The following is a 20,302-nucleotide window of genomic DNA, read 5'->3' as shown; positions in this document are numbered from 1 at the left end:
TGCGGAGCTTTACCAGACGCGCTGTAGCCTACAGCCTGTAGGTCTTCATGAATCAGGACACTAGACCACGGCAACAAGTGTGTGTTTTGTGGTGAAGATGTTGGTAAAATGTTCGAGCATTATAACGCTCATATCGCTCATGTTAGCGGCATACCCTAGCAGGTGATCAAGATGAGTTAGAGGCACCAGTGATTCAAGAGTTGAAACCACGCGGCGTACAACACGGACAAACAGACAAAGGAAATCAAGGCCTGCAATAATCCCCTTCAAGACATAGCGAAAGCAAAAGAAAAACACCAGAAACAACCAACGGCCCGACTCAGCATGAAAAACAAAACAAACTTGAGATTTTGCTTGCACTTTCCTGCTGCTTTACCGACTGTCCTCGTTCACCACGTCCTTTCGCACAGCAGCAACTAACACTATGAAGTATCAGCTCAGACGAAACATCCTGCTGCGTGTAGTAGCTATGCTGCCACGTGGACAGGCCGAAGATCTCCTACTCCTAGCGTGCTCTAAGTGGCGTACTTGGCGGTCCATTCGCGAGCAGTAGCGTCGTGACGCGCGCGGTCTGTTCTATAAATTTGCGCGATTTCGGGCACGAGCGGGTCGTCCGGGTTGGCGTCCGTGAGCAGCGAGCAGATCGATAGCAGCACCTTCGAGATAGTCAACGCAGGGCTCCACTGGTCCTTTAGGATATCCAGGCAGATGCCGCCGTTGGCGTTGATGTTGCAGTGGTAGATACGCGTCGTGAAGTTCACCTTAGGCGGCTTGAACGGGTAGTCGGCCGGGAAGTAGATGTTCAGGAAGTACACACCGCCGGCGTACGGGCTGTCCTCGGGGCCCATGATGGTCGCCTGCCAGTGGAACAGGTCATCGCCCACGGGGCCAGCACTGCAGTTAGCGGGTGGGTCGCGGCCCAGATCCTGCAGCTCCTTGTTGATCCGCTTTAAAGCCATGTTTACTTTTGCTCCTTCTCCTCTCCGCTTCGACTCCGCTCTGCTGCTTCCGAAAGGAAAATGACAGCAGCAAAGGGGGAGCGAGGGGGAGAAGCTCGCATGATCCCCCTTATTGAACAACCTTTTAAAAATAAACCTTGTTGTTGAAAAGACGGTTGCGAAATTGGGGTCTTCTGGAAGTTTTTCTTCGGTTGCGAAGAACAGGTTCGCGGGTCGCACTTAATTGGGAAACCCCAACGTCTAACCCATTGCTTGCAATTGGCCAAAACGAGAGAAACACAGTCCGTCGATTGGTGGAACAGGTACGGTCGCAGTTGCCGCGGACAAGAGTGGCGATCTTGCAGGGTGCGCGCGGGGATGTAGGCAGATGTCGAGAACTCCACGCTGGAGGGATGATCGGTCTCATAGATTCGCCACGGGAGCTGGGTAGGGTGCCGCCTGAAGCAGGAGTTGTGGTTGAGTCGTCCTGAAGCGAACGGTGGATTCACTGAGAACGGGAGACGATGCACCGCTTCAACTGGCGTTATTGACCATCATCGGTCGGCCTTGGTCGCCGCCATCGCCGTCTAATGCCGTAGGCTACGTGGCACCATCCTTTCACTAATTGTTTCAGCTGTCGTCTCGCAAGGTATCTTTTGGCGACGGCACGACGGCGGAGGACAGCATCGTCGCGATCGTTGCCGTGGAAAGAGACAGGAGTGTTTGTCGCCTGCTTGCTCGTCAGCCGCGAAGCACCAAATTGCCGCTGCCACATGACGATCCCGAGGCGATCGGATACATGTATGTTCGCCCGGCGCAGCGTCCAGATAAGTCTTGCAGATGTCAACATGACCCGCCAACTGTCGGGCTTCAACATGATCCCGTGGACATCGACCAACTGGCACAGCGGCTTACATCCATCCGATAATGAGAAGTTGCACTTTGAAGGAATGACAAGCTTTCATTGACACGCGAGTGTCAATGCAACTTGCCATTACCAATGCAATAGTCGATGCAGCTTCGAACGCCGACATCCCTATCATGTAGTTGGAAAAGCAATGCGTTTGCTCGCGTTGAGCTGTTGAGGTCATGTAAATTTCAGCTTCACAATAGGCACCCACGCCGCCGCGGCCACAAGACGATATTTCATGCGCGCTGTTCCCCAAGCAGCGACTTTACCTGCAAGCTGTGAGTAACATCATCTTAAAAAGGGTTGAACGAATTTCTATCTCTTTCTATCTACATACATTTCCTGCTCAAACACCCCTTGTATTATGCTACCTCCTATACAACATCTTTTCATTATCAACTTTCTCAAGTGGTGGCACCGCCCCATGCTTTGCAATTTAAAACTGGCTGGATTGTGGTCGAGTCCAGCGTCTGTCGCCGTCACTCTCGCTCTTGCGCTTCCGACGCTATAGTGCTCGGACCGACCACCTCCTCCTCTTCTCCATCCTTTTAGCTAGCCATGGGTGACCGGTACCGTAGCGCGCAGTCCCCGCGCAACAGCAGCGGCGGCGTGTCAGACGAGCGTTTCGGCAAGCTCGTGACGGAGACGAGCAAGGGCATCTCGACCTTCAACCAGCTCACGCGCAGCATCGCGCAGAAGATGTCGCTGTTCGGTACACCGCAGGACTCGCGCTCCAACCACGTGCAGATCAAAGAGCTGACAGAGAAGGGAAACAAGCTCGTTGCGAAGATTAACCGCCGTCTGCAGGAGCTTAACCGCGGAGCCAAGGGCGCTGCTGGCCGCGCACGACGCACGCAGATCAACAAACTTTCCGCGGATTTCAAAAACCAGGTGCGCGTGTTCGAGGAGACGTGTGAGCGCCTGCTTGACTCGGAGCGGCAGTCGGTTGAATTTATCCGCCGCTCATCGCAAAGTTTTAAGGGTGGCGACGGCCGCCAGACGCGCGGTGGAGCCGAGTTTACCAACTACAGCGAGGATCAGATCTACGCACAAGCCAACGTTATCGTCTACGACGAAGACGGTGTGTATATCCTGCTGATGCTATTTTTCCGGTGTGACGTATCTGACTGATGTTGATTTTGTGGTGCAGATCTGCAGCGGAGAGAGGAGGACATTATCCAGATCAACCATCAGCTACGTGAGGTGAACGCTGCCTTCCAGGAGATCGACGGTCTTGTGCAAGACCAGGGAGAAATGGTGGTGGAGATTGTGGAAAACACGGACACAGCCAAGGACAACGTGGAGAAGGCTCTGGAGCAGGTGAAGCAGGCGGAAGAGCGCAGGAACTGCTGCGCATGCTCAAAGATGAAGCTCATTTGTATCGCCATCTTCGCACTGCTCGTCTTCATCGCCCTTATGGGTATCATTTTCGCGGCCAAGTGATCAACTGCTACGGGATTTAGGCAATTTGTCATTATGGTCATCCTGGTATCGTCTTGTGAATATTGTCCAGCAACGAAGGACGACAGCCATCCCCAAGCAGGAAATCACAGAGAAGCAGTGAAGCCGTTTATTTCTAATAGTAAGTGGGTTGTATAACTTTTGATGCTTTACTGGTAATTTACATTCGACCTTGAAAATTACGAATAAATTCTTCAACACTATTGCTCTGTAAGCCGGAGACGAGCACCAATTTCGGTGATCATGTGCGAGCCTCGACGCGTGTCAAGATTCCGTTTCGACCGCGAGCTTCGAAGGATGCTTCCGGCCATGGACTTGAGCATGGTGCCAACCGATCCACTGCTGTTCCGTCGTCGTCGTGTGCTTGCTTCTGAGGGTAGTATCATGTCTTCCTGTTGGCGTGCAAGGAATCGTGCTCGTGAAGTGGCATCCGAAGACGAGCTACCTACTTGCCTAGTACTTGAGCTTCTGCCTTTGAGGTGTGGCCGTGGATCGACCGAGAACATTGCCGAGAAGGGTACAACAGTGTCTCGCTCGGACGAGTCGAAGCACACCGCACAGACTCTCTCCTTCTCGTTAACAGCTTCGACAACACCATTAAAGTATCGAGCAGTACCATGGACCCGACCCATTACGGCCTCTCCGACAATGAAAATTACAGGTGATAGCTCAAACCCCATAGTATCAATGCTGTAGTTAGTCAATCGTTGAGAATGGGAGAGCGCAGTAGTATCATCCAAACGTGTGATCTTATCGGGCGGCAAGTGTGCTTTCTGCTCGCCATAGTCGAACACCAGGGTATATATGTACGTCGACGCATGCACCGGTGATCCAGCACCAGATTCTGGAGCACTGGTAGGGTCTTGAGAAGTTCTGGCAGTGATTTTGGCAGAACAATATCGTCCAAACCGTGAACTCCATGCAAGCACGTAGTCTCCCACTGCATAAATCGGTGTCTTGCGTGCTCGACTTGAGTTTTCTTTGACTATATTGGCAGTAGACTTTGTTTGTCTACGCTGCTGCTCGACGCTGTCAAGGATCATTTGTGACGGGAACACCTCGAATGCGATGGTACCATCGGAAAAACGGAGGTCACACGCCGAAGAAGCGTGGGTTTTAATCACGATACAACTTTCCACAGTGGCCTTACTCGGATGATCAGCTTTAACCTGGTATCCTTCCTCCAGCACCGGAAAAGACTCTTTTCCTCCGCCTTGCGCCGCAGCAGAGGCTTGCATCAGTACAGCATTCTTAAGAGATCTCACGTCTTGATCTGCTGGAATACTTAAGCGCTTGCGTTTAAAGATAAGATGTGGAGGGATCTCATAACCAGTCGAGCCGTCAGCGAAATCTACAGCTGCAGTTTTGTTGGAATAAACTCCATTTAGAAGCCCAAGTTTCTCTTCCTCGCTTGTATTGTCGAGATCACCATTGCCAGCCGAACATTTCACATAGATCTGATCGCCAATGTACACTTTAACCTTGTCACTGCAAACGAGAAATTGGTCTTCCGTGATAGTAACTGCAGCTTTCTTCTTCTCTCGTAGAGGGCTGATCTTATCTGCCGGAACATTCACTAGTCGAATACGGTTGGCGAGTAAAACATGGAAACGAGACTGATGCTCTCGCTCCAACGTAATGAGTCCATGACCGGAGAATCGGCTTCCCGGATACAACGAAACTTGAACTTTTTGGCCAACAAAGAGCACACGTTGTGATCGTTCGAGGTCTGTTAATTGTTGCTCCAGTTCATCCACGGATGGCAAGAAGTCCACCTTGTCTTGCGGCACCACCTGAGCCGAAATACCATCTTCATCTTCCGTCACGACGGCGTAGCTTCCGTCTTCGACTTGTTCTGTGACCGTACCGTACGCACGAATCCCGTCAGGAGCTCGTTCATATACAACTCGAAGGCTAGATTGGCCTTTGGCTATAAGAGATGTGGTCGGTGAGCTTGAACTACATTGAGTCGACCGCATAGTATGAAGCTTTGCCCCCATTAACCGCACATGTTCGGCCAATACAAGTTCATCCGTGGGTTTGCTAGGCTGCACCTTTTTGGTCCCACGAAGGAAATACTCGGTAATTACCTGCTTGAGACTTCTTTGTGGGGGCTTCCTACCATTGTGTGTTACCGGTAGTCGATCGATCTGAGAAACCGATGAAACACTTGATCGTCGTCGCTGGGTTCGTGCAGCTTTGCCCATACCAAAAGTCTGTGTCATTTGCTGCCATGGTGTCATCGTCATGTCTTCATCGCTTGAATCGTCTGAATCACTAACTTGAGTTGAATCATCCTCGTAGGCCACTCCACACTCGAGACGCTTCATAGTCAGAGCTTCATCGTCTAGAAGAAGACGCCAATTCTCATTTACTGCACTAACAACACTGCAAGAAGGTAGCCCAATTTCGTAAGCGATGCCACTATCGTCAAAGCTCAGTACCATTTCTCTGGGTGGAGTGACGGAGAAGTCCACCATTACATGTTGCAATGGGGGTAAATACATCTCAGGTGCTTCCGACGGATCTGAATAATAGTCTTCCCTCTCTTCATCCTGCGTTTGTCTTGACTGTCTCCCTGCTTTTGTGCTAATAACATTCTCCTCCCCCGATCCACTTAGACTGGTCGATTCACTATCCCTCCTCTTTGAAGAATTGTCTTCACCTTGATTATCACGGCGCTTTCTCGTCTGATTATTTGATGGTGAAACTATTGATGGGTGGTACCGCAGCATAATATCTTCTCGACGAAGACGATAATCTAGTGTGCCATCGTCGAATACAACCATGAACATACCAGCGCCTAGATATGTGGCGATATTACCTGAGTAAAAGTACGGCGTCTTCTTGTATCGTCCGAAAACAGGCTGACCATAGGTCCACTGGTTGTGCAATGGTACAAATCGTGCTGTAGATGATGATGATGGTACGTCTGGACTACTGGAATTACTCTCGCGAGTGTTTTCAGAATGCAGAGCCTCATGATGCTCATCACCGATAACATCATGATCACTGGAGTCCCGCGCGGTTTTCGCCTCTGTGGCAATTGACACAGCCTCTATTGTTTTGATACCGGCTGAATTCCTCTTTGTTGTTACCGTACCATCGCGATGAATCTGTAAGCGATCACTGGGCTGCCGAATCACTAAAGTCGGCCTGTTAGCAAGCGCTCCGTCATCATGAAGTTTAATGCGTTCGCTAAGCTGCCGGATTGGTGAAAGTGGAATTTTCCTGACCGGTTGTTCGAGCTTGATGGCAGGTATATCGATGCTTTGCGGGGTATTTCTAATTGGCTGCTCGAGCTTGTTGGCGGGTAGATCCTTACGTACACGGACAATATCATTTGTCTCCTGACACGGAGAAGATGGCCGACTTTTACGTGGTGATACAAGCGGGATCTCTTGTGTGGTGGTAGACGTCGGATCATCATGCACTTGAAGTCGACCACCAAGATGGGTAGCGGATGAATGTCGACTACCGTTTCTCGTAGGCGATTCTAGCATGATTGAGATGGGCGTCTCAATATCCTGCGGTTGAATACGAGCACTAAACTGCCGCGGAAGTGGTGAGTGATTGCTCATTCTTGAGGTCATCACCGAGAGCTCATCTGTCATTCCTACATCAACGACCGGAAAGCGCCCACTGAGTCGAGATATCGACGGCCTTCCTGTTGCTCTTGGGGAAACATCTCGGGGTTCATTCGAATCGGTAGACACTAGATCGTCGTGGATCAAAAGATGGCCAGTGGACATCAACGCAGATGGCGGTCGAATCGATGCCGGCTTTGGGGAATCCCCTTGTGAAGCCTCCTCGTGGATAGAAAAACGTCTAGAAGGAGGAGGCCACACCCTGGAGTCGACTGTAGAAGCTCCACGCATCTCATTAATCGCCTTGCTGAGTCGCTAGAAGCTAGTAGAGCGCACGAGCCAGTTGTGGATACCGACAGACCAGGTCTAGATGACTGCATGAGCACTATTGTTGGCCAACTTGTTTTAGCTGCTGGACAAGCAAACTCACACCCTATTCTTGTTGTTCTTGTGAAAGACAACGGTTAGCGTTCGCAATTACAAATGAATATGACAAATAAAAATGCAATCCCAACATTGTTGCAGAGTAAAAATAATCAGATTCCCAACTTCAACAATCGGAAATGGCTACACTGAAAGCTTTTCAACCAATCGCTGCTCAGCAGCTGTCATGGCGACTGCGGCGCTCGACGACGGCGATGATGCCCTCGCGACGCCTCCATCGACGCAATTAGAGCTGGCTACGCAGCACGATCGGTACAGACTGCTCCTGGGTGCATTCCATGCGTGGCAACGGCGTGCGCAGGCGCAGTGCGCGCGGCGAAAGGTAAGTAAAAGGTTAAAACCGCTGTGTAAGGCGCACCTGATTGTTGTCCGTTTTGTAAGCAGCAAGTCGCCGCTGCGTGTCGTGTGGGATCCATCTTCTGTCAGCGAGTATTCTGGACAAGATGGAGAGCTTTTGTGGTCGAAAGACGTCAGCTAAGACGTGAGGAAACGAAGTATATGCAGGCAGAAGATGAGAGACTATCACGACGGGAGGGAGACGCCGACAATGGTGAATTCATCGATCTCAATAAAGAAGAAAAGCTTTCGATAGCGTCTTCTGACGCAGACAGTGACCAAGATGGAAGCAACACTGTTATTTTGCTGAGAAAGCGGCAGTATTTGAAGGTACGAAGATATGATCGTGTGGGCTAATGACCGTTCGTCTATGGCAGGCCTAATTAATATTGTATTGTGTTCTTATTCTTATGCAGAGGTTGAAGCTTGTAATAAAAAATAGGACAGAGAAGTCTGCGGTGTGTACCAATGGGGTAAAGCAGGTTCGTTCGTTGCACGCCATTCGACGTTGGCATGGGTTTGTGAGAGTGAAAAAAGAGCACGATGTTTTGCAGCAGCGAGCCTACTTCTTCTTGTACTACTGGCTGCTCAAGCGTTCATTGAACCAGCTCGGTCGATATGCTCTCGTCAAGAAGCGAGACCGTGCACTGACAGTCAAAATCGCGAAGGTGAGTCGACAACGTTTACTGGTGAAAGCAATGCAACAATGGCGCTTGCGATTAGTATTACATCAGACATTTACGCTGTGGAGAAGTTACGTGGGCCGGCGACGTCATCAGGCGCTACTGTACCGACCGATAGCTGACGCTCTGAAGCGTAAGACTCGCCGTCGGCTTCTCCAACTCACATTTGGCATTTGGGAGAAAAGACACACACGAAATCGAGCACAGCAGGCGCTTGTGCATATTCTTGACTGTCATTTGTACCGAAAACTTTGTGAAAGAGTGTGGAAAACGTGGAAAAACAAGGTGCATCAGCTTGTTCAAGTGGAATCTTTTCAGCGTCGTTATCAAGAGCGAACATTGCGGCGAATATGGAATGCTTGGAGTGCTCGAACGCGAGAAAAGGAATTGCGGGAGCGACAAAGACGTCGTGCAGTGCGTCACTGCTATTTATCGCTTCTACGGAAAGGATTTTATGGATTTCGAGCGTGGCACACTGAGCGACAACGTGCATTAAACCGAGTGGATACAATGCACGACGCAGCCGATTTCAGAATGATGGCGTTGGCTTTCTCACGCTGGGATCACTTTACGAGCGATAGGAAGCTGCAAGCACACAAGTCTGAACGTGCTAGACACCATTATGAATCTCGACTGTTAAAGCACGTTTGGTTAAGCGGATTTCAGCGCTTTTACTCGAGAACATTAGAGAAGAAGAAAAAGATACAAGTTGCACAGGAACACAGCTACACTCAGGCTGTAAAACGAAGCTTTTTTGTATGGAAAAACTTGTGGCAAGCTGAGCGCTATCGTGATCACGTTTTAGACGAAATGATGCAACAATGCGTGGCTGAAAAAGAACGAGTTACAAAGTCTAAAATCCTGGAGAACTGGTCGGAGTTTTCACGGGCGAAAGCTGCGAGAAGGGTCGTAAATGCCCAAGTCCGGGGCCAAGCACAGCGTCGAACGCTACAGAAATATTTATCACAATGGATAACGTATGTTTCTGTTCTGCGGTGGCAGCAAATTACACAAGCACGAGCGGAGCAACACTACAAGTCTGTAATTTGGAGAAAATGTCTTGAACGGTGGCGACAAAATGTAGCATTGCGTCACTGCTACCGCAATAAGACGCGCAAGGCTCTAGTGCATTGGAAATTAACGTTGCAACGCAAAGTGTTCGATGGATGGAAGCAATATTTACAGTTCAAGAGGATGAAGCAGCATCGTATTCATGAAGCTCTTGAGTTTCGTCACGAGCAGTTTGTGCGTGAAGGTTTGCGCCATTGGATGACAGCCGCACTGTATTTACAAGAACAGCGTGAACAGCAAGTAGAGCGTACTCAAGCAAGCAACACGACGCATGCTTGGCGCAGAGTTGCAGCGATCGCTCGACACTGGCGTTACCTTGCCATTCGGCGTCGAGCTGAGAAGGCAAAGGGACAAACCTTAGGAACGTCTAGAAGTGCACCACGACGAGTTCAAGAAGACTTACACTGGCAACCTAAACACCAACAAAAAGAACGCACACAATACGAGAAGCCCTCAGCGCCTCAGTGGAATGAGAACACATTCAGACAAGCAAATGTGGCTTCAGATAATACTGGGAGATCGAACTGGACGAACGATAGATCTCCGTTATCAGAGTTCGTAATGCTTCCGAGGAACAGACCGCAGCCTCGAAGACCCATCGAGATTTTGTTGTCTACAGAGACTGAAAACTTGCCACGAGTCATCGAGAACGCAAACACAAACGAAGTCGTTCGATGTGGCCTTGAGTTTCCTGTTGAACTATTTGCTCTTTTAAACTCGCCGTCGAGGAGCACGCCAGCCAGTTCTCATCAGGTGACTATGATAGAGCACACAACACGTGAATGTTCATCTCATCCAACCCCAGTAATGCCATCTCTGGAAAGCGATGGTGACCCAGTTTTGTCGAATACGACAGCAAGACAATTAGACATCTTGGAGCGGCGATTATTGGCTCTAAGTCAGCGGAAAAGGGAGTGGAAGGCTTCTCAGCAGCAACTTGATGCAATACGTGAAGAAGCCGAGTCCAACCCACGACTAATGCCGAATGTCCGTGTAATGGAGGAACAGCACGCCATTCACACAAAGCGATGGCTTCACACAAAGGAACGAATTCGCTCTCTAGCTTCCGAGATCCAACATCTGAGAAGAATTTTGCAACGATAATACTCGACGTCGGAAGTCTCCATATATGTACTAGTTTCTCTCAAGTCACCGCAGGAAGGTTTCGTATTCATTTATGAGCGTGGTGCATTTATCGAACGCAGTCTCAAAGTCAGCATCCTCCATACCATGTTGTTTGTACCAGTGGACATAGGCGCCCGCCTGGAATTGGCGCTGAGCTCGCTCTAAAAATCGTTTCGTACTCGTCAAGAAGTGACCATTATTCACGCAGATCGTTACAGACGCCTGTACTTGCAATGATGAAAATGGTGCAGGCTTTGAGTAAGATAACGTGACTTGCGGCATGTTTGCTAACCATGGCACAGGAGGAAATGCAGTCTGCACGACCTTGCCAAGCTTTTCAGTAAAGCGATCCGCTTCATATGCCACTGGGTTGAAGCCACGGATTACTGTACTTGACGCTATGGTTGTCCTTGAATTTCGTGGGAAAGATGCTGTTGTCTGCTGCACAAGCTTCTCGAGCATACCTAGTGACGCGTCGAAGTCTGCAACATGCTCATGTCGACGCGACAGCATACGCGACTGTGCGACCACCGGAGCATGAAACAAGGTCGATGAGGAGACTGTTTTAGCTACTGATGGCTTGGGAGGAAATTTGCTGCGTGTACCTGATCCGATACGATCTCTCCATACGCCGGAACGGACCTCAAGCATCTTGGCCGCAGGCATGGGGCATACATCGTGCAACAACTTGCCGAAATTGAACCGTCGAACAGTGCTAGCATCTCCTGTTGCTACTGGGAACAGCAGTCCTGCCAGATCTGCCGCAGCCATACTGTTCACTTCCTCCAGAGACACCCTCTGATAGTTATCAGTTCCCACTCTTTCATGCACCACCGCTTTCCAGTAACTTGCTGTTCGTAACAACTCGTCATTGTCCTTGTAAATTACAGCATCTGCAACGTCTTGCAGACACTTTAGGGTCAATATGGCGTTATAGTTTTGAAGTGGCGTATCTCCACTAGTACAAGACGGTGCCACTGATGTAGTCAAAATATAAGCCTTCGGATACGTATCCCTCATGCTTTCCAGCACTCGACAGCCCAGTCCCGATCCTGTTCCTCCACCAAGAGAATGCATTACTACGCTGCCTTGATAGCAGTCCACGCGCTCTATTTCACGTTGTAATGAGTCCATGACTAGCTCCACCAGCTCTCTGCGGTCATCTACAGCCAACGATGTGAAGGTTGGAGCTGGGGACTTCAACCTCGGTCCATAGTATCCCATTGCCCAATTGTTGCCTCGTCCTGTCTGCTCTACGTGTGTATGAGCGGGTTCGAAAGCGGTAGCACCATCAGTGGTCTCTTGCATGAAAGATCGAACGACTTTAGGCTCTGAGTCCACAAGAATACAGCGTGCAGCTCCAGTCGACGGATGAAACAGTGGCCTGGGCAATGATACAGCCTTCTTGGAGCCGTTTAAAGTAGATGTGGAGCCTCCAGAGGCGCGACGAAGGTGCCGAGATACTCCAGTGTCACCTTGACTACGCTTATCGTCGTGAATTTCGCCCGAAGCAGTGGCCAAGCGCCAGTACGCGGCGCCTAGCTGATTGCCACATTGCCCCACGTGCAAGTGTACGCTCATGGCTTACTTGGACATGTGATTGGCTGAAAAGAAAGCTTCAGGATACATGTAGTACTACTATTACAGTATAGTACTACTGTATTATAGTAGTAGTTTATATTGTAATTGATTGGCTGAAAATGATATCTCCCAGAATAGTAGTAAAATAAAAGGCAGGCGTTAGAGTCCAGGTTTCCCAGACATGGAAATAGGGATAGGTCTACTCAGATTCAGGTATTTCACATGTTTAGTCCAGTGTTTTTATACTTGTCATGATAAATTACCATCCAAATATTACGTAGGTATTGGATGCCAAATACCTGGAAAAGTCATATGTGCGCTACTTGGGCAAATGCCAAAGTGAAGAAAGCCATGTTTTGTCGGTATCCGACATTACTGCTGGAATGATCATAGGGCCTATGATAGGCTGCATAAAGATACAGGTATTTTTCAGGTAAACGTCAGGTATTATTGCCTAGTTCTTCAACCTCAACTACAAGCGGCGTTTCACCTTCAAAATCCCTTGCAAAATCTTCCAACGCAGCTTGGTAATGCCAGACTTAGTCACGTCACTTGGCGCCTCGGCTGATGCGCACTTCCACAGCTGAAGACACACAAGCACACCGCAGCTGTCGCCATCATGCTGTAGGAGCCCATTGACAGTGATCTCTTCGTACGCATCTGGAAGTGCCGCAACAATCTCATCCGCGATGTCCTTTAAGCGTTTCAGGTACATGGCGGAGCCCATACTGTCGTACAATTCAATCTTCTTAGAGATACCGTCGATCACCAAACACACCCAATGAGCACCACTCAAGTTGATAGGCATCAACAAGTACTGTCGAGAAGTCAAGCCACTGTGAATTTGCTGTAGCTGCTGATCCGCGAGAATAGGTTCTGCCTTGACCGGCTTCTTCAGCGCCTGCTTCTTCACCGGAGGAATTGTCACGGTCGTGTTGTTTTTGTACGTATCCAAAAATACACAGAATGCACGCATCGTGGCGTCATTCAACCACGTATTGCCTCGAACGCAGAAAAGATCTGCTTCGGCGACGTCAAATCCAAACCCAGGTATGGGCAGGTATGGCCAGGTTTTCAATAAATCGTCGAAAGCCACAGAAACATCCACGGGTTCATTCACCAGACTCTTCACTTCATTGTTTAGCCAAGTGCAGAGAAGCACACCACGACGACAGGTATCTTGTAGATTCCACAACCACTTCATCTGCCTCACCTGCTCTCTTGTATAGGTGCCAATCTTTTCGATGACCAACACGTACCCGTTTGCATCACTGATCTCTTCTCCCTCGCTATCCAACTGGATTTCTTCCATCTTTCCGCACAATAACTTGCGCAGTAAGTCAAGTGCGCGGTCTACCGTTTGTTCAGGCAGTCGATAGCGGACATTGTCCGCTACGTAGTTCGCGTTGGGCCGCCACGCCATCGACTGCTTTGCCGTGGCCTTACCGAGTACTTGAAAAGTCGCAAAGAAGGCTCCCACCTCTCGGATGCCCGGCTGGATCTCTTTCAAAGTACTAACCACTTCGCACACGTCTCGATCGCGAAGCAGGCCCCGCAGTTTCATTCCTTGGTTGTATTCCTTCAAATCTGCCTTGGCTCGCTGCTCCTTACGATTCAGTCTGGGGCGCCCAACCGGAATAACTCTGCTGTTAAGTTTGATCTCAACTGGTAGCTCGGCTCCACTTGCTGGTTGCTCAGTCTCCACCACAGTTTTCTGGGTTAATGGTACATTTTCTGACTCCTCAGAAGTTGGTGATCCCCCACCGCAAATAGTACCAGAAGTGTCTTTTGCGCCGTCAGTCTTTTCGTCAGTGCTGGCGTCAATACTATCCTTTTCGTCAGTGCTGGCGTCAATACTATCCTTAGAACCATCGTGGTTACAACTGTGTGTCTGCTCCTGGAGAGCCATTGAAGTCTGACCTTGGCGAAGATTTTGCCACCACCGCTCAAATTTAGTAATTGCTTCATTGAAGGCAGCATCGTTGAACTGAGCAAGCTCCCCACTTATCCGCCCGAAAGCTTGCTGAGCACGACGATATTACTCTTGTTCGGTTTGGTCCCGGGCAGTCACTGCAGTGTCTTGCTTGAAAACCTTAGCAACAAAAGGCTTTGCCACCTCTGATAATCCCTGTATAGATATACGATTCCGGCCATACCACCTATAGCGAAACATGGTCAATAACTGGATATTAGTCAGATTATACCTGGTAAAACCTGGAGAATACCTGACATACCTGGATCCGATAGCAGAAAACGGAATGACGAATGGACTCCCACTGGTTTTCCTCCACATTATCGCGTGTCTGCACGGAAGCTGCATGGTCTGTGAGAACTCACAGTCACACTTGAATGTCTCTTTCAGAAGTAAGTACTCGTGGGCTTCCATACGGAAAGTGACTGTCGCTCCGTTGTCCACTTGAGTATACGAGCTTGCAAACTCGGGGTCTAAGGCAATGTCGTACTGGGAGCTAATCGCGGCTGCCACCCATCGAGTCGTCATACCGAGCACGATGTTCATCTCCTCCGAGTACGTAGTATCTCTCAATGTCCCAGGCATTTCGACTTTTGCGTAGTATGCCTCCTCTTTTCGCCGCTGGAAAGACAGGAGAGCCCTCAAACTTGCGTTCATTGTGTGATGGTCCTTCAGGTGCTGCTTCACTTTGCTGAATAGGCTTTCCACACGGTTGTTCGTGTGATTATTGAAGTGAGGCAAGTCCTTCCGGTATGTCATCACCCACATTTCTTTGTATTTATCCCAGTTCTTCTCAAAGTAGTCCCACAATTCCCGCCTTCCACCTCTTAGCGACAAACTTTTGAACTCCGTGCGATGGACTTCGTACTCTTCTTCGGACCGAGCGTAGGTCATGTTTGTAATTGTGTGCTTCAGCTGACTTAATACATCACCCTCGAACGCCCCGTATTTGCTGGACTTGCGAATGGTTTCCTGCAGCCACTTGATGACATGGAAATGGCATAGCAGGACGCGGGCCTCAGGCAACTTCTGCCGAATAACCTCCACTTCCTTCATGTCCTTATCCACGATAACAATCCGCACCAACCGCCACTGCTCGTTCGCTCGCTTGAAATGATCCAGACACTTCGACATATGCCTGTCCGAGTTTGTCTCCAATAACGAGTACTGGACAGGTTGCCCACAACCGTACTGATCCATCGCCACGATGGATAAGAGCTGATAGTTGTATCTGAAACAGAAGTTTAGTGTTAATACATGTATAATACCTGAAAAATACCTGGTTACATTTACTCACTTGTTGGTCTTGTGAGTGCAGTCCATTTGTAGTACTTCGGGGAAACTCTCCACCATTGCACGCATATGGGCCGTTGTAACCGATATTACGCCAGTGTTGCCATGAGCACTCTGATGTACAGAGGACACGTTCATCGGAGACTCCACGTTGAAATTAACAATCGTCTTGGCAACTGCGTCGTCATCTGATAGCGCTGCACCTGGGGTATCAATAAACAAACGTGAGTTTAGGTTGTTCGCAACAGCACTGTATAGTATGCAACTCACCAGAGTCCCGTAGTCGAGCAATCAGGTTGCGAACGTCCTGCATCGTAACGTGATGGTCCGAGTTCTCGCGGATGTACTCGTAAATACTGGATGGGCCTGCTTTCGCTTGCATTAAAAGTCGAACGCCTGGCACCAAAGGAGATTGACTTGGTACCTGCCGAATACCTGGGTATTGTTGATAGATACCTGGTGTTACCTAGTGGTTGTGCGCGTACACCGCACGCTTGGGCACGATCACCCACGATCCATCCGGCGACTGTGTCCACTGGGCAATCAGCTGAAAGGGACAATTTGTCCGACGGACGTGGTGAGACGTCCGTTTACCGGACGAGCGTTCACGAGCTGGCCATCCATGAGTACATATGTACTTCCGCTGGTACGGATCCAACGCTGTCGGGAGTAACGGGATCTCATCATCAGGTAATCGTTGGTATTGGACTTGATTCCGTAGAGACTTGTTACGTCTAGCGACATTCAGTACCTCTTTCACCACGAGAACTTGGTTTGTCGCTGACTTGTACGTGTCAAAGGCCTGCGTAAACTCTGCCCAAGTCTTATGTCTGTCTGTGAAGGGTGGTACAGATGTCAACATGTCATCGTCGACGTCTATAGTTGGGCGTTCCTTTCTCTTGTGGCCCACGGAACTACTGCTTCCCCCGTCAGACTCCGAATCGGCACCAGCATCGTATGTGCCTCCACTGCTCTCTTCTTCTTCTTCCTCCACTCCCTCACTGGCCTCACTGGTATCAACTGTCGCACTCGTAGCTGGTGCCTTTTCTTCCAGTGCGCTGGCATCTACCGGAAGCGTTCCGGTACGGGCGTCCTCAGCTTTCTGGATAGCGTCGGCCTTCTCCGACCTAGTGCGAGCGTAATGCACGGCTACACGGTGAGCTGCCTCAGCCGAGGCAGTCGTTCCCTCACCTCCGCCGTCATTGTTTTCCTCTGCCGAGGCAGTCGCTTCCTCGGCTTCGACGTGATTGTTTTCTGCAGTTCTCGCCGCCTCACGGTCTGTCATTTGCTGCTTAATCAGCGCCGTCTTGTGCGTCCGTGCCATGCTGTCGTCTTCCCGGTGTTCTTTAACGAAGCAAGATCTGGACGCGCTCGGACTGCCGCGTGTCGCGTTCCAACCGAAATGAGTGGCTTTCAGAATTTTTCAAGATAGATTACGAAATAAACTGGTAATTTAAGAACCTGGTCAGTACCTGGACTCATACCTGCTTGATACCTGTTAGGCAGTACCTGGACTCGAAGTGTGGCGAAAATAAAAAAGGACGAGCTTAGCGTCCAGGTTTCCCAGAACAAAAATATACTCAGAAATCTGATGCATCATGTATTATCCAGTGGGTGCCTTCCAAAACCTACATAAAACAGTTTTATCGAAAAAGTTGTATGCACCCTTTTATCACCCTTTTATCAAGATGGTGACTGATCAAATGCAAATCGGATGAAACTTACAACCACAACCTCACTCAAAAAAAAATCCGTCCGTAATTATATGACGCATAGGGGTCAAACCACTTCTATTCACTATGACGAACTGGGTGGGACACGGCCATACTGGACAAATTTTCCTCCTTAAATCCCTATTTTTTTGGATATGCAGGTGCACGAATTCTGCGAACCCCCTTTCCTGCAATCTTAACAAGAAAAGCTACGATGGAGGACGAGATAGTGATGTTCGTGCTGTGTAAGACGCTGCGAAAGCGATACCTGCTCGCTTGTAAGCTGGACGAGTTGCGCAAGCGGATCTCCGCTGAGATCCTACGCTTGGAGTGGAAGCGCCTTGTTCGTACTAGATACTACCTTACTCGGGACTGCTTGAAGGATCCGGAGTGCTCGGACTGGATGGTTATCTGGAACAACGGGCTCGAAGAGAACCTTATTAACACGACCAGTTTGTCTAGGTACGGATGAACTGTAAAGCTTTATTCGTTTAACTTACGCTATTAATGTCTTTCAAGGGCGTCATTCGAGCAGCTACTCGGCCGCTTCGCCCTGTTCTACAAGATTCCAGCATACAACCGTGCGGGTGGACGTCCCCGCAAGCTCCAACACTACCACCAGGTGCTTGGTTTGGTGTTGGCGTTTTACGAGGGGTCTATGAACTATACTCTCTTGTGTCTAGCGTTCGGGATTCCTCCGGCAACGCTTAGTAGAATTTTAAATGAGGCTGAGGCAGCCCTAGCACAGGCACTTCGAGGTTTTAGCCCTGCTCGGAATGTGTGGCCAACTTTGGTTCGTCAAAAGGCTCTTGCAAGGCTGGTCGAGGCTCGGCAACCCCTCCTTAAGTATACCTGGGTTTTTTTGGATGGTAAAACCTAACAGGTAAGTATCTGCTGTCGTTTCGTCTTATGCTTAGTACTAATGCATGCGTTCCTGCTTTAGATCCAACAACCTCCTGACAAGGACATTCAAAATGCACATTACAATGGATGGCTACATCACGTGTTCGTAACAGGGACACTGGGCTAATTGTGTGGACCAAACACAATTCGCCCCGGCAGCTGGAATGACGGGGACACTAGCCTCGGTTTCCAGCGAAAGTTGGTGGATCCAACTCTGAATCCTGACCTAAGGTATGGGTTCGTCGCAGATAGCGCGTTTTCATGCGCTGGTGATATGCAAGGCAGAATTCTCACGCCTCTTAAAGAGGGGATTTGTCAAGATTGCTCCCCGCTGTCCGACCTGTTGCGAAGGCGCTCTCCGGGGCGATCACCTTCATACGCCAGTCTGCTGAATGGGGCATGGGGTCCATCGAGAAGGTATACGGGCGCTTGCTGCACGAACTGCCCGCGGATGTGGCTAAACGACAACAAAGGCTCGACAATTTGTTTCGGCTTAGCAACTATCGCGTTAGGACCGTTGGTATTAGCCAGATTCGAACAACACATCTGTACGGAGGAGATGACTTAGCTGTACACTAATGAAATAAATGTACTACTCACTTCTACAACGAACGTTTTCTCTACTTGGCGTTGTTGCTCTTCGCGAGAGCTTGCAGCATAAGCATCATTTGCTCGTGTCTTTGTCGTAGTTCCTCGCGTTCGAGTTGCATCTGCTGGTCTTGTTGGCGACGCTCCTCTGCGCGTTCCCGCTCGCGTTCTGCTCGCAACGCTGCCTCACGCTTCGCGTCTTCTTCTCGTCGCTCTCGATCTTCCTTTCGTTCTTGTTGGTGTCGTTCTTCTGCTGCTTTGGCCTCCTCTCGTCTCTCGCGGTCCCGGACCTCTCTTTCACGCCGCTCAGCGGCGTCACGCTCTTCGCGATCCTCATGGCGTCTCTTGGCGTCTGCCTCAGCTCTGCGGTCCGCATCTTGGCGGAAAAATACGAGCAGCCTTGCCATTCCTCCGTCGCCTTTGGCTTGAACATCCGTTACTGCTGCCAGATCGTCCACGAGCGACTGCATACTCTTCTTTGCGCTGATACGTTTTGAAGCCGTGTACGTCGGTGTTATTGCGGAGTTATTCGTTGGTACGGCTTTCTTGCTCCCTCTATTAGCGTAGACGTCGCCCATCGCTTCATAGTTGTCACGTAGAAAGCGTAGGTCAGAACCCCCTAGACGGTTGCTGAACGATGAGCGGTTTGGATTCTCTTCTTCCTTTTGAGCGTCGGTATCGTTGCGCTCGGGACGTACTGTAAATCTAGCACCGCCTGGAGTCGCAGACGTGGATCGTGGAGTTTGTTTGCAGGCCTCCGACAATATAAATTGTATATGGATTGCTGGGGCGAACCTCCGCACAATCAATATTGTTACAATTACAATATTCCACTCAAACAATTGCAATTCCCAGATAAAATTGTACATCGTTATGTTGAAGCTACCACGGGGCTGAACATAGTACAGTACTAAAACTAACCTCAGCCTTCGTGTTCTGAGTAGGCAGGAAAGAGACTTCGATTTCATTCTCCAATCCACCCACCTCATCCAATACCTCTACCGAGCTTCAAAGTTAGCCAGCATGTCGATGTCAATCACGTCTCAAGGCCCGAAACTGAAGTCCAAGGTGATCGTGGAGATGATGTTCAGAGATCCAGAGCCTCGTGGACAGACATGTAAAGCTTGCAACCTCTTCATTAGACAGGTCAAGACAGCTGGATACACCAATTTGATAAACCACCTAGCGTCAAAACACTCCGGCTACGAAGACGTTGTTCGGCAATGCATGCGTGACAAGCGGAGCGTTACAATGGACATGTTCGTGGACCAGGACGCCCTGTCGACTCACCAGTGGATGAATCTTGTTGTAAACAAAAACTTCCCGTTCATGGCTGTAGATGATGGCGTTGTGAGATCGGCGATAAAGTACAACAGCATGAATTCAAGAACTTTAAAGGCTCGAATGGGCGCAACCGTGGAGCTCGTTGAACCATGTCTACAAGAAGAGTTCAAAGGAGAAAAGTTCGCCTTGGTATTCGACGGCGTTACAGATGGATGCGAACACTCGCTGGCAGTTTTCGCTGCAACACAAAAAGGTATCCGTTTCCTCACATTGTCTTCATTTGGCGACGAAAAAAGCATGACTGCAGACGAACACATCCGATTTCTTGATATGGTTCTAAATCAGTACAAGTTGGAAGCAAATAATCTCATTGCAATCGTGTGTGACAACATGGAGACCAACAAGGCTATATCC

General features: G+C 49.5%; 10 protein-coding genes across 11 annotated transcripts; 5 read left to right on the top strand and 5 right to left on the bottom strand.

Moving 5' to 3' along the window:
- Nucleotides 1–153: 153 nt before the first annotated feature.
- On the bottom strand, nt 154–1,231 carry PPTG_08273 (ubiquitin-conjugating enzyme E2-16 kDa). Its single transcript, XM_008903217.1, has one exon. The coding sequence runs from the start codon at nt 957–959 to the stop codon at nt 516–518; it is 444 nt and encodes a 147-aa protein (XP_008901465.1). The 5' UTR covers nt 960–1,231; the 3' UTR covers nt 154–515.
- PPTG_22362 (hypothetical protein) lies at nt 1,193–2,231 on the top strand. The gene has a single exon (XM_008903403.1). The coding sequence runs from the start codon at nt 1,712–1,714 to the stop codon at nt 1,904–1,906; it is 195 nt and encodes a 64-aa protein (XP_008901651.1). The 5' UTR covers nt 1,193–1,711; the 3' UTR covers nt 1,907–2,231.
- PPTG_08272 (hypothetical protein) lies at nt 2,222–4,252 on the top strand. The gene is made up of 2 exons (XM_008903216.1): nt 2,222–2,929; nt 2,999–4,252. The coding sequence occupies exons 1-2, from the start codon at nt 2,407–2,409 to the stop codon at nt 3,289–3,291; spliced, it is 816 nt and encodes a 271-aa protein (XP_008901464.1). The 5' UTR covers nt 2,222–2,406; the 3' UTR covers nt 3,292–4,252.
- PPTG_08271 (hypothetical protein) lies at nt 3,510–6,890 on the bottom strand (the record flags this gene model as incomplete). The annotated part of the gene is made up of 1 exon (XM_008903215.1): nt 3,510–6,890. The coding sequence occupies one exon, from the start codon at nt 6,888–6,890 to the stop codon at nt 3,510–3,512; it is 3,381 nt and encodes a 1,126-aa protein (XP_008901463.1).
- Nucleotides 6,891–7,476: 586 nt separating this feature from the next.
- On the top strand, nt 7,477–11,604 carry PPTG_08270. 2 transcript variants are annotated; one of them, XM_008903213.1, is made up of 3 exons: nt 7,477–7,662; nt 7,725–8,006; nt 8,093–11,604. In XM_008903213.1, exons 1-3 carry the CDS (start codon nt 7,507–7,509, stop codon nt 10,532–10,534), a joined length of 2,880 nt encoding a protein of 959 aa, XP_008901461.1. In that variant the 5' UTR covers nt 7,477–7,506; the 3' UTR covers nt 10,535–11,604. The 2 variants fall into 2 exon arrangements, with proteins under 2 accessions (XP_008901461.1, XP_008901462.1); XM_008903214.1 differs by having other exon boundaries at nt 7,477–8,006.
- PPTG_08269 (hypothetical protein) lies at nt 9,836–12,145 on the bottom strand. The gene has a single exon (XM_008903212.1). It carries the CDS (start codon nt 12,134–12,136, stop codon nt 10,580–10,582), a length of 1,557 nt encoding a protein of 518 aa, XP_008901460.1. The 5' UTR covers nt 12,137–12,145; the 3' UTR covers nt 9,836–10,579.
- A 463-nt stretch (nt 12,146–12,608) lies between these two features.
- On the bottom strand, nt 12,609–14,045 carry PPTG_08268 (hypothetical protein; the record flags this gene model as incomplete). The annotated part of the gene is made up of 1 exon (XM_008903211.1): nt 12,609–14,045. One exon carries the CDS (start codon nt 14,043–14,045, stop codon nt 12,609–12,611), a length of 1,437 nt encoding a protein of 478 aa, XP_008901459.1.
- Nucleotides 14,046–17,264: 3,219 nt separating this feature from the next.
- Nucleotides 17,265–18,628, top strand: PPTG_08267 (hypothetical protein). The gene is made up of 2 exons (XM_008903210.1): nt 17,265–17,575; nt 17,633–18,628. Exons 1-2 carry the CDS (start codon nt 17,328–17,330, stop codon nt 17,991–17,993), a joined length of 609 nt encoding a protein of 202 aa, XP_008901458.1. The 5' UTR covers nt 17,265–17,327; the 3' UTR covers nt 17,994–18,628.
- Nucleotides 18,504–19,473, bottom strand: PPTG_08266 (hypothetical protein; the record flags this gene model as incomplete). The annotated part of the gene is made up of 1 exon (XM_008903209.1): nt 18,504–19,473. The coding sequence occupies one exon, from the start codon at nt 19,471–19,473 to the stop codon at nt 18,637–18,639; it is 837 nt and encodes a 278-aa protein (XP_008901457.1). The 3' UTR covers nt 18,504–18,636.
- Nucleotides 19,474–19,627: 154 nt separating this feature from the next.
- On the top strand, nt 19,628–20,034 carry PPTG_22361 (hypothetical protein; the record flags this gene model as incomplete). Its single annotated transcript, XM_008903402.1, has 2 exons — nt 19,628–19,954; nt 19,981–20,034. 2 exons carry the CDS (start codon nt 19,628–19,630, stop codon nt 20,032–20,034), a joined length of 381 nt encoding a protein of 126 aa, XP_008901650.1.
- Between the last annotated feature and the right edge of the window lie 268 nt (nt 20,035–20,302).

The sequence above is a fragment of the Phytophthora parasitica genome, assembly GCF_000247585.1.
Source record: "Phytophthora parasitica INRA-310 unplaced genomic scaffold supercont2.15, whole genome shotgun sequence".
NCBI classification, from domain to species: domain Eukaryota; phylum Oomycota; class Peronosporomycetes; order Peronosporales; family Peronosporaceae; genus Phytophthora; species Phytophthora nicotianae.
Note: the sequence above shows the minus strand (reverse complement) of the source record. Positions and strands in the feature narration are given on the sequence as shown.